The sequence below is a fragment of the Hippocampus zosterae genome, chromosome 5 (genome assembly GCF_025434085.1).
Source record: "Hippocampus zosterae strain Florida chromosome 5, ASM2543408v3, whole genome shotgun sequence".
In the NCBI taxonomy this organism is placed as follows: Eukaryota; Metazoa; Chordata; class Actinopteri; order Syngnathiformes; family Syngnathidae; genus Hippocampus; species Hippocampus zosterae.
In genome coordinates, this window is record NC_067455.1 from 20,295,057 (window position 1) to 20,307,481 (window position 12,425).

The 12,425-nt window shown below is 41.7% G+C and overlaps 1 protein-coding gene across 4 annotated transcripts in view; it reads right to left on the minus strand.

Moving 5' to 3' along the window:
* dop1a (DOP1 leucine zipper like protein A) overlaps window positions 1-12,425 on the minus strand; it is a 32,495-nt gene that overhangs the window by 5,317 nt on the left and 14,753 nt on the right. For all 4 annotated transcript variants that reach the window (XM_052064579.1, XM_052064578.1, XM_052064580.1 and 1 more), the window contains 15 exons: window positions 11,176-11,704; window positions 10,605-10,888; window positions 10,379-10,531; window positions 10,197-10,297; window positions 9,857-10,113; window positions 7,592-9,716; window positions 6,145-6,256; window positions 5,778-5,960; window positions 4,746-4,871; window positions 1,551-1,685; window positions 1,385-1,440; window positions 1,168-1,272; window positions 876-942; window positions 356-500; window positions 25-104 (listed from right to left, as the gene is read on the minus strand). In XM_052064579.1, the coding sequence (XP_051920539.1) occupies window positions 25-104; window positions 356-500; window positions 876-942; window positions 1,168-1,272; window positions 1,385-1,440; window positions 1,551-1,685; window positions 4,746-4,871; window positions 5,778-5,960; window positions 6,145-6,256; window positions 7,592-9,716; window positions 9,857-10,113; window positions 10,197-10,297; window positions 10,379-10,531; window positions 10,605-10,888; window positions 11,176-11,704 (4,458 nt within the window). The remainder of the gene's footprint in view (window positions 1-24; window positions 105-355; window positions 501-875; window positions 943-1,167; window positions 1,273-1,384; window positions 1,441-1,550; window positions 1,686-4,745; window positions 4,872-5,777; window positions 5,961-6,144; window positions 6,257-7,591; window positions 9,717-9,856; window positions 10,114-10,196; window positions 10,298-10,378; window positions 10,532-10,604; window positions 10,889-11,175; window positions 11,705-12,425) is intronic.

Sequence of the window (12,425 nt, forward strand, 5' to 3'; positions counted from 1 at the left end):
CACACACGTGCGCGCGCACTTTACCTCTGCCAGCAGCGTGAGGGCATGAACGCTGTAGACAGATGGGGTAAAGCTGGAGGCCTCCATAACTGTGAGCATTAAATCTAGAAAACACAGACATAAAATATTAGCTGGTGCTAACGACCACATGTGCAGGAAGAAATTGTAATTTATTCAAAGCTTCACCTGAGCAAGTCAGTATTTTGCATGGACATTGAGGTCCTTTACAACTACCGGTACTCTTTTTTTCCAGGCTATTTGCAAGTTGCTTGAACTAGATTGCACACTACAGAACACTCCAAATGTTATAAGAACAATGGCTGACTGCTTCATCCTGTAAGTATAAGAGGCCAACCTTCAACATCTGCTTCAAGGTTCGTTCCATTCACCACTATCTGAGGAGAGGCCTTCACTTCCAGGTTTCTCCTTAGCCAGGTCGTCTGCTCCAGAGAGGAACCTGCAATCGTTCCAATGGCCTCGACTACTTTATGTGTCACATCCTGAACACCATCAAAATCATAAACAAACACAAACAAAAAACAGCACATGAAAAATGATTAAATCAAGAAAGTTATCGTCAGTTGGGCTGAAACCTCTTCTATCCAGGTTTGGTCACTTTGATATTTTTTCACCAATCGATATGATTGGTCACGCCCCACGTGGGTCTGTCACTCTTAAAAATTGACCAATTTAAATTGCTGAAGAGGAGTTGTTCTCTTTGACGATTTAATGTTAATGGCTCCACAAACATGCCATTTTATTGATTTCCTGAAAAGGGAAGGTTTTCAAGACACGAGGATTCTGCCCGGCAGCAACGATATGTTAAAATAACATTAAAAGAAATAAAGCTAAATGTAGGCAACCAAAGTTCTAACCTGGAGCTCTCGCTGGTCCTTCTTACTTTCCAGATTAGGGTTCTTCAAAATGAACTCATTGAGAACACTGCAGAATAAAAAACAAACACTGGCATATCTCATCATGCCAAATCTAAAACAGTGAACCAAAGTTAAATCTCAACGACCTAATTCGTTCATACAAACACTGACATACTGTATATAACTAAGTCTTACAAAATGAACTGATGTAAATTATCACGAACCAACATTTTTAGGGGAATGTAACAACAAAGAAAAGTAAGGAAGCGATTGTGACGATAGAAACACCGACCCAAGTATCAAAAACTGTCCTGGGGCAGGCAAGCCTAACTGCACAGAGTCCTTCAGCAGAGCCAGCAGAGAAGGCCAGCTATCAACTAAAGTAGATACGGGGATCCTGTGACCAAGAGAAAGCATGCTGTTTGAGTTGGCAAGGCAGCAGATTTACAACTGATGGACAATATTTTGTAAATACACTATATACTGATGTTAATATGGAACAAACTCACCTCTGGACATACGCATAGAAGAACTGCAGCATGCAGACCTCCAAAGAGAGGTGTTTCTAAAAGGTCCCAAGCAATATCGTGAATGACCATGTTGAGAAAAATTGCATCATACATTCCAGCAAAGTGTAACTCTGAAATAATTGCAACAAAGTCTTAAAACACAAACCTTGTCTTTTGCAATGGCTGGTGGCTGCTTCAGAACCTCTTTGACTGTGTGCATGACTGTTTCAGTGCGCATGGCACTCACCGAGCGAACCAGCTCAACCAGCAGTAGCTGTTCATCACTGGCTACAGGAATCACCTGAAAGTCAAACAGAAAGCAGAGCTTATAGGACTGTGACGCATACAGTAAAAAGAGACAATCTAAGCACTTCATAGTTACATTTTAGTAACCTAAATGCAGACCTTCTAATAAAACATTTCCTGGAGACCATAACAAAAAGCTAAACTCATTCACTAATGTACTAATCCGGACACCGGACAAAGGCCTTTCCAGTCTCGCGCTCCGACCACTTGGCGCTGCACATGAAGAGACACATGTGATGCATGTGCCGATCCCGCAGACGGCACAATAAATCTATTTTTTATTTTTGTATTTAAAAATGTGTTGTCCTGAATTAAAAAGTGTAACAAATGACAAGTCAGCAGCACGTGATGTTGGAGGGAGCTGGTACTCCTGTGACATCATGTCTGGCACGTGTGCACAGGTGGGGACGCAAAAATGACAGGAAGAAGACAAAGTTTTGTGGCAGAACTACTTTTTGGACAGTGTGAAGGCGCTCCACGTGGACAGAACACAAGAAAAAAGTTCAAGAAAACAAGGTTTTGTTGCAAAACTGCTTTTCAAGCAGCGTGACGGCGCCCCCCACATGGACAGAAAACACTTTCTATGTATAAACAAAAAGAAAATGTAAATAGTAATATTTTTATGCACATAAACTAATAACAGAACAAACAACGGCTCTCTGAACCTTCCTGACGGATCACATGACGCACGATGACGTGGCCATAAACTCCAATGACAACACAACAATATAACAGCTATACAACTTGTTACACACCATACTACTTCATAGCAACAACCGTCATGTATGGCAACAACCATCACATGAGTAGTATATAAACAAACACATGGCAACAACTCAAATAATTTTAACGATGATTTCAAAGCACCTACTGCCAAACATCGCAGCAATTGAATGAACGCTCAACTACAAACCAAATTCCAAAGAAATTGGGATGTTGTGGTAAACATAATTAAAAACAGAATACAATGATTTGCAAATCGTGTTCAACCTATATTTATTGGAATACACAACAAGGACAAGATATTTAATGTTCAAATTGATCAACTTTATTATTTTTAGTAAATAATCATTAACGTTGAATTTTATGGCTGCAACACATTTAAAAAAAGCTGTTGTTTGGTATTGTTTTGCTGAAATAAACAGGGGTATCCATGAACTAGATGCCGCTTGAATGGCAGCACGTTTCTCCAAAATCTGAACACACCTTTTAGCATTAATGGAGCTTTCACAGATGTATAAGTTACCCATGCCATTGGCACTAACACAGCCGCACACCATCACGGATGCTGGCTTTTGAACTTTACGTCCATAACAGCACGGACGGTTCTTTTCCTCTTTGGCCCGGAGAACAAGACGTCGATGATTTCCACAAAACTATTTGAAATGTGTCCGCATGGTTGCCGCATGGTTCACACGTCGGCATCACAGTGCAGAGGTGCAGCATTTGGCTCCGACCTTCCTGTGTGGAGTTTGCATATTCTCACCGTGCCTGTGTGGGTTTTCTCCGGATACTCTACTTTCCTCCTACATTCCAAAAACATGCATTGGTAGGTTGATCACTCTAAAATGTTGTAGGCGTGATTGTGAGTGTGAATGGTTGTTTGTGTATGCCCTGCGATTGGCTGGCAACCGGTTCAAGGTGTCCCTTGCCTACTGCCCAATGATGGCTGGGATAGACACCAGCACACCCGCAACCCTCATGGGAATGAGCGGATTGGAAAAACGATGGATGAATGAATTTGAAATGCGGACTCGTGATACTGATTAGAGTGCCACCCCACAGTGCATTGGTTGTGGGTTCGATTCTGGGCTCTGGTCTTCCTGTGTGGAGTTTTTTCTTTATGACTCAATTTTTGAATAGACAAAGCATATTTTGATCAGCTGTTTTGAAAAAACAAGTGGGAGCTACCTTGAGGGGGAGCGCAATTAACAAGTGTGTCCTTTTGTGTGTAAATGATGGGAATAGAATGCCACCTACTGTCTGGGAAGGAGACCGACAGGGAAAATGTATTAGGACCAGACATTATTAGAAGTACCAAAAGCTAAACTGAGGCTCAGAGGGGATCAAGCCTTTTTTTCTGTTGCTGGTCCCTCTCTCTGGAATGACCTCCCACTGAACATTCAGCAAGCCTCCTCACTGCCCATCTTCGAAACCCTCCTCTAAACTAACTTGTATTCTTTGGCATTCGACTCAGCATGACTTAAATTTGTTCTTGGTTTTACTGTCTGGTGCTTTCTACCGTCTTTATTACCGATTTGTCTTACTGTTTATTGTGCATGTTATATTGCTCCATGTACAGCACTTTGTATGCAGCGATGGCTGTTTGAAAGTGCTTTACAAATACTGTTGACTTGACATGACTTAATCAATACAAAAAAATCCAGAACAAAAACAAACATCAAGCAAAGGTGTGTATCAGTAATAGGTGTCAATCTGTGGAATAAGCTTGAAACGGACCTGAAAATGAGTAAATCATTGGAGGAGTTCAAAAATAAATTCAAAAGATTAGTACAAAAAAACTACATACAAACTATACTTTTTTATCTACCTTATTTTCTGTCAAATTATTACTGTATATATTTTATGTTCAATAAACAAACAAACAAACAAATGTCCGGGGTACACCGAAATGCCCAGCATGGCGGAGAGTCACCTGCCAAATTCCAAAACACGCTAAACAAGCACACTTGCACGGTCTACAAAGCTGAAACATTCTGTTTCTGCACGCAAAGGAAGGCATTTGAGACTTACTGTCAACAATTAAGTATGAGAAAACAATGTTTCATCAGATGGCTTTTTGTGCCCCTTAACGTATTTTTGACGCTGATTTCAAAAACGTCCACTTATTTCTCGCACATTGGGATTTGAGATATTTCATTTTTATGTTTTTAAATTTGACCTTAAAAAGCTTGCACAAGACTTTTAATATGGAATGTAATTCTCAGCCAAGACATTCTACCTGTCACTGAATCAAACCCTTAATTCATAAATATTGTTCCGTATATTTGTTTTCAATGTAGTTGGGAAAAATACTTTTATTGCCATCACTCACCTTATTTCTGACTGGAGTCTTGATCTGTTTCCTTTCATTCCAAACATAGGCAATGGCTGCCATGAAGTGAGCACCGTGATTCATGGAGATCGGGCCGAGCAGCTCAAGGATTTGCTGCCGAATTTTCTGCAGATGAGAAGCAAGTGAGGAATGTATGCTGGTGTCTATGAACTTCAAAACAAATCTTGTCAGCAATATTAGCATCAACAGAGTATAGCATAATTGTGGCATTACATAATCAAACGTTTGGAAATGCTGTAAATTTGGGGGAAACTGCAAAGATACTATCTATTTGATGAGCTTGCCGAGATGAGAAAGAACTCTGTAATGAAGTTTGAGGTATCCACCTCCCCACCCCGAAAAAAACAATATATTTCTTAACTTAGAGTAGTGATGCACAACTGGCGCCCGGTAGGCCGCGTGCTGCCCAACTACATTGCTATATTGCACACGTGCACATATTTTGTTCATACAGTATTTAAAATGGCATTTTTGCCATTCATCTGATTAGGGAGTGCATGGTCCAATGTAGCCCCCAGGAGCACTATTAAAAAGTTGTCAGTTCCCCATTACAGACAGAGATTTTCTTAAACACAATCGCCCAACCATGTCCTGACACCATATTCCCTCTAGTCTAGGGGTGTCCAAGCTTTTTTGAGCCAAGATCTACTTTCAAAAGATACTTTTTTGTGGACGAGAGAATAACATGCATTTTTAATTAAAAACTAATAAACCCAATAGTTTAAAGGGGGGAAATTTAGAATATTATTCAGATGTGCACAGTTATGAGTCAGTTATTGGAGATATTATACTCTAGATCAGACCACCCAAAAGTTAATGCTTCTACTCCTTCACTTCAAATTTAAGACCGCTGTAATGCATAACTAACACGTAAAATCTCCATAACTGCATTGACAAATTAGAATTTGAATGCCCCCGAGTTCCCAGACACCTTGGATATTATCCCGCTGAAATGCTGTAAACATTGTCCTCAGCTGGTAGTCACAAACACAGTATTGTCCTTTAATGTACCTTAGTGGAGCCCAAATTTATGTTGGAAGTGGAAGCAGCAGAAGCAGCAGCCGGTTTCTCAGAGCTGTCGGCATGATGGAGGACACTCCACAGTAGTGTGACAGAAGACATGATAGTGTGGAGAATGGACAGGATGCCTGAGCGAGCCTCAGCCAGGTACTTCTGGTCAACACTCACATGCAACTGAGAGGTCATCAGAAAGAGTATCAGCAATGTTGTAAACATTAACAAACGACGCTGTCAACAATATGTAAATATTCATCGTACAGAGAAATCAGGAAGATTATAATCCTGTATTCAGCATTAGTTCAGCAAGAAGGCTGTTGGGTTTCTGGGAATTTCATTGAGTGGTCTACAGAACCCTCACCTGGTGGTACTGGGAAGTGGGATCAAGCAGGCAGTAGTGGATGATTGCAGTGATCCCTTCCAATACAGTCAGTAATAGGTCAGGAGGAATGCAGAGAGCCATCCACTGCGGTCTACAAAAAAAAAAGAAGATTATTTGTGTATGGGACCCAATTTAGTTACCAAATATGGTACTTCCACCCAGTGTTGCAGATTATATATTTTATTAATTCCAAGCCTAAAGTGCCATCTAGTGTTAACAACCTGTATTACATGATAGCAATTTTAAATTAAATTTTTGTTCAATACTGTAAATTGGAATAGTTGTAATGTTTTTCTTAAATGTAATTCAATAGGAACTCTCTCAACATGTTTACTGCGCTATCCATAGGAAGTGTTGCAGTCTAAAATTTATTCTAAAATGAGCTCTAATCAGAGATTAGGAAAATCAAATTTTAAATTAGTTGTAAGAGTATGAAGGTTAGTATAATTAAAAATAATGTTGCTCCATTTAAAATTCATTTCAGTTCAGTAAAAATCAATTTAACTGAATTTAAAGTGAATCCAATCCGATTTATTGGCATGATTGAATTAAAATAATTACGCAACTAAATGTTTGCTGCACCACTGTCAAGCCCCCTTTGTCAACGGGTGCTTTTGCTTCACGTTAAACATTATAGCCCCTATCTCACTGAACAGCGGAGATTTGTTTTGCGAGATTGTGAGCAAATAGCGAATGTTTTTGCGTCAGATTTCTTCGAGGTTGCAAAGACGTTTGCCAGACACTCACAAACAGTTTTATTTGCCACCATCATATTTTGAGAGCTGTGATGGGTGAGTGTCGTTCGTTATATTGGCTCGTCAGAGAAGCTGAAACTTATATTCCTTTTACAACAACTTGCGTACCGAAATAATGGAGTAAATAGAAGACAGACAGACAAGAAAACTGTGAATAAAGAAAGACATAGTTTGGCAGTTATAATTGATCAACCAGAGTGAACGAGAAAAGGGATGTCACTCAGCTAAAGCTTGTTGGAAAAACCTAAAAACAAAAGTTGCAATTGTAGCATTGGTGTTACAATTGCATTTCTGTCACTGCCATGTATGACTTTTGAACCAGTCTTCCGGTTCAGCTTCAAAACAGTTGAATGAACATACATATACTGTATCACCAAAAACTGCTCTTCATCTTTAATTAAATTCCAAAGGACCAAGCCTGTTTGTCAATTTTCTTCAAGAAACGTCATTATTTTTCTTATTTCTATCATTCTAAAAAAAAAAACTGCAGCCATTGCTAAAATTAAACCCCAAATGTCAGTTTACAATTAATTCTCTATCACAGTTTAAACTGGAGTTTAATGTACTGGTGCAACAGACTTAAATTTACACTTTATTTTAAACTAGCTTTAAAGTTTTGATTTAATCTAGTTTTAAAATTCAACCTCAGTGGTGCAATGGGGCCTTAATACCTGATGTCAGTAATTCCAGTTTCATAGCGGTACTGGTGAAGCAGATTGTCCAAGTTTCTGCAAAGCTGCAGAGTGACTGATGCAACCACCCGTCTTAGAATCCTCCGCATGTATGGCAATGTGGCTGTGATGAGTCCAATCCACTGCGGGTGCATTTTACACGCGTGGTGTTGATGCAGTGCCCTGATCACAGCGCACAAAAACATGCCCTGTGCTGTGATTGGCTGTCCATGAAGGTACTGTAGCGATGTCATTGGCTGCTGAGGGTTGACATGCTCCACATCTCCACCTAACATCTCAAACCCATTTCCTGTGCTGCCCCCTGCTCCTACACCACCCGCCGCTCCTGCCGCAGGTTCTCCTCCTTCTTCGACTGGCACCAGAACTCTGTGCTCAAGTACAACTAGGCTCTGAAGCAGTCTCAGTAATTGGGATTGGACTGCACTACAACTGTCCACCTGGTCCTCGGACAAGTTGATGATACTGTCCTCTGACAGACCTTCCTCCACAGTGGACATGTTTACATCAGCCACCCGTTGGTCATGCCATTTCTGAGCACTAAATATAGAGGAGAGCAAGCAATGGAGAACAACCTTCTGAACTTTACATTTAGACAGGACATCATAGATGAAACTCGCAAATCCCTTTGCTGAGCCCCCTGTGACTTTGGCCAGCTCACTGAAAAGAAGAGTTAAGACCTCTATACTGGTCAGCTGCATGGCGCGGTTCCCGGCCAAGTCCTGAGGGCCTGCTGTCACATGGGCAGAGTAGAAGCTTCTTAGGAAGTATAGACAGAGTGATATGATGATTTCCAGATACATGGCACTGCGGAATGAGTGGGAGTGGGAGTCTTGTGGAATGGGGCAGTAGAAGTCTTTGCCCATGACAGAGATCCTGTGACGAGCTAGGAGGTTTTGAAGCAAAGATAGTTGGGGGGTGTAGGTGTTGTTGATGCTGGTAGTGGAGATAGCACTCACAAACCCTGAGGGAGCAGACCTCAGCATGGCCGCTACTGCCGAAAGTGCATGCAGGGCCCGAGATGAGTCGTACAACTGGAGATATAGTAGAACATGCTGGTAGAGAGGATGGATGTTGAAGCGAGGTGAGGCGGAAGATGATCTGTGCCCTGCGACACAAACACCTCCAACATTCCCACCTGAGCATGCACTGGGTGAGCCAGTATCACTTTCAATCTCTGATACCTCACCTTCTCCACAGCTATACCAGTTCTCCAGATCTAGGCTATCCCCAAAAAATATGCTGGGTGTTTGTGTTTTTTCAGCCTGGCTCGCTGCCTTTCTCTGTCTCTCCTCCTCTTTCCTTTTGGACTTTTTTGTTTTAGGCTTAGCCCCTGTGGATTTGTCGGCCAGTTTCTCCATGATTTTGCCTTTAAGACTGAGCTGAGTGCTGCTATGGCTACGTTTGCGTGTTTGACTGTTGTGCACCTGGAGATTCTGTTCTGAAATGGCAGGATCTGAGTTCTCAGGTAATGTGACAATGGAAGGTGAGGAACTGTGACGGATGATGCCCTCTCTGCGCTGCTCTTCTGCAGCGACATCAGTTGGAGGGACACCGAGGAATTCCAGTGTCCCTTCAGCCAGCATCTCTGGTAGCGTCTGGTGGTTGGAGCTGTGAGGAGGTCCAGAGTCAAGATGAGGACCAGTGGACGTTTCTGAACAAGTGCTCTCTGAATCTGAGTGGGGCCAGTCTTCAGACTGAATTGGCACATCAAGGGACTCCTCACCTACTAAACTCAGAACGTTTTCTATCAGATCATTAACAACAGAGAAAACAGTCTCCTCTAATGAGTCTTCAGATGACGAATCTGAGGAAGCAGGCTGCTGGTCGGAACCATTGGACGTGCTGTTCACAACATCTGGCTCATCAAAACTTTGACTTTCCACTGGAGAGGAATGAGAACCAGTTGATTCAGAGAAATGGGGCTCCTTCTGCTGATCAGCAGGTTGAAATCCACCAGTTAGTTGTAAATTCTCACTGCTCAGACTCAGGATAGATAGACTGTCACTCAGAGGGTTAACAGTGAGACAAAATGGCTCCATGTCACCGATTTCAAGACCTTGCAAATCTCTCTGTGCCATCCTGTCCATTTGCATATGACTGAGGTCTAATGACAGAAATAAAAAACAGAGTAAAACATGACTGTAATAAGGCAAGGGAAAGGAAAAAAATTGTGGATAAATTGTCAAATCTACTAATATTTCATATCAATTATAATATGTACAAAAGGTAAATAAGGCTACTCACTTTCGGACAAGCCAGCGTCTATAGGTTCCGATGGCTCTTGTTCAGGCAGGCCCGGAAAGACATGGACCCAGTGGCGCTGGGCTTGTATTTTTTGAATGGAAACTCTATGGGTCTTTGGGTGCAGTAGAAGAAGAAGGAGGGGCTCTAGTACCCGAGCAATGTCATGTCGCTGAAGGACCTGATTAAACCAAGCCCGGCCAACTGAACTCGTACAAGGATCCCAATAACTCAGGCTGTCTAGCATGATAAAAAGAGATCTGTCGGGCAAAATAAAAGATGGAAAACACGATAATTTAGAGCAATATCAAAAACACAGCGAAGCAAATGCATTTGAACCAACCTGTCAAATGTGCGATTGAAAGGAGAAGATTTGGTCACGTTTAAATCTCGTGTCAAATGCCACAGCACAGAAAACTTCACATGGGCTTCGAGCCGAATTCTCTGCAATAAAATATACTTGAACACGCACTTCATAGGGACACGGTGTTTGGCTGAAACGCAACTGATTTTTACCGCACTAACCTTGTCCCGGTGCATGAGCTGCTGGCTGATCACATCTTCACAGATGCTGGAAGAAGGTACAAGGTTGTGGAGCTGATAGAAAAGCTCCACACTACGTTGATGGTGCTGAGGTGTTCCTTCACTCAACTGATCCCACAGAATCAGAGCCACATTCTATGCACCAGCAGATTAAAGAGTTAGAAAATTCGGGGGGGACGGCAAATGGGTGTTCTACTTTTATTACTACCTTGAAGAAATCCGTCTTGTTTGCAATGTGCAGTAGAATTCCCTGTGTGAGTGGGGGTCTGATGATAACGGCCACGCGGCCTTGGCTGGGACTCATTGGCTGGGCAGACTCAGAGCTGCCGCTGGATGCCACACTCTTGGCTGTTACCATGGCCACGGACTGGGTGAGTCCCACAAGGTCCATTAGCAGAGAAATGGCCACACCTTGCAGACTAAAGTCGCTAGCCAAGCGCGTGGCATCCATCAATGTCTGCAGCCACACTGGCAGACACCCCTGCTCGCTGCCTGGAAAAAAAAGCAAATTCTTGAATCTACTACATATTGACACTATATGGTTTGCACAAGTTGGAATGTCGTTTCCAGCTGGGATAGGCTCCAGCACCCCCCACGGCCCTTGTAAGGATAAGCGGATCAGAAAATGGATGGATGGATCTCATGACACTTTAAGACCATAGACAAGAAGCTATATCAAGTGTGGGAGCTCATGTACTTTTACAAAGCAAGCCTGACATAACTACTGCAAAGTTACACCCTTTGATTACATTGGTGCAAAGACTTTTGATGAGACTTACTTAGTTCTTGCTCTTGTGTGGGTGAAGCCTTCTGATTCCCCTCTGCAATGTACACTGGAAAACTGGAACACTCCAAGAACAGCTGGCAGGCCGCAGTAAAAGCAGCAACACACTCTTTCTGCACCACCACAGAGTCCAAGCATGACTCGGTAAGATCTACATGTCTACAATGTGGGGTACCCTCTACTGCAAGGCTTGTTGTCTGAACCAACAGGCCTCTGTCCTTCTCGTCTTTGTCCACTTGTTCCGTAGTTATGTGCAAGGTAATAAGCCGAGAAATAAATTGTTGGAAGTGTTCCAAGCAGCATTGCATGACTGGTTTGTCCACAGGTTTAGTTTGTGATAAACCTGAGGAACGAAGGCCTGTTTTATTTATTGGGTGAGTGTGAGGCGGTTGTTCGTTATCAGGGACACTGTCATGGTACTGGATAAATTCTGTGAAGCAGCTTTCTGACGAGCAATTTGGATGAGATTCTACATCTTTGAACACCTCCCCATCTTCATGTGTTTCCAGAGTCACAGGGGGAGTCTGCGGAAAGACAAAGAGAAGAGAAAAAACCCAACACTTTAATAATCCCTTCAATCCCTCATGTTTACGGTGTTCTAATAGAGCTACCAACACACAGGACAGAAATTCACACAATAAATTAGCAGTAAGTTCAAGCTAACTGATTTTTTTTAAAGGTATCACATCATTCCTCTTGATGAAGAAATGCTTGTTACTAAAAGATAGATAGATAGATAGATAGATAGATAGATAGATAGATAGATAGATAGATAGATAGATAGATAGATAGATAGATAGATAGATAGATAGATAGATAGATAGATAGATAGATAGATAGATAGATAGATAGATAGATAGATAGATAGATAGATAGATAGATAGATAGATAGATAGATAGATAGATAGATAGATAGATAGATAGATAGATAGATAGATAGATAGATAGATAGATAGATAGATAGATAGATAGATAGATAGATAGATAGATAGATAGATAGATAGATAGATAGATAGATAGATAGATAGATAGATAGATAGATAGATAGATAGATAGATAGATAGATAGATAGATAGATAGATAGATAGACAGACAAAGAACAAGTGGTCCATCGTTATATGAACAAAGAACAAGCGCTCCATCGTTTTGCAGCTGTCCACAGCTGCTGAACGGACAAGAGGGATTCATGTTGACGTGTACACAATGAACAGTGCAACAAGTTGTAACATTTCTGTTTTTCTTTTC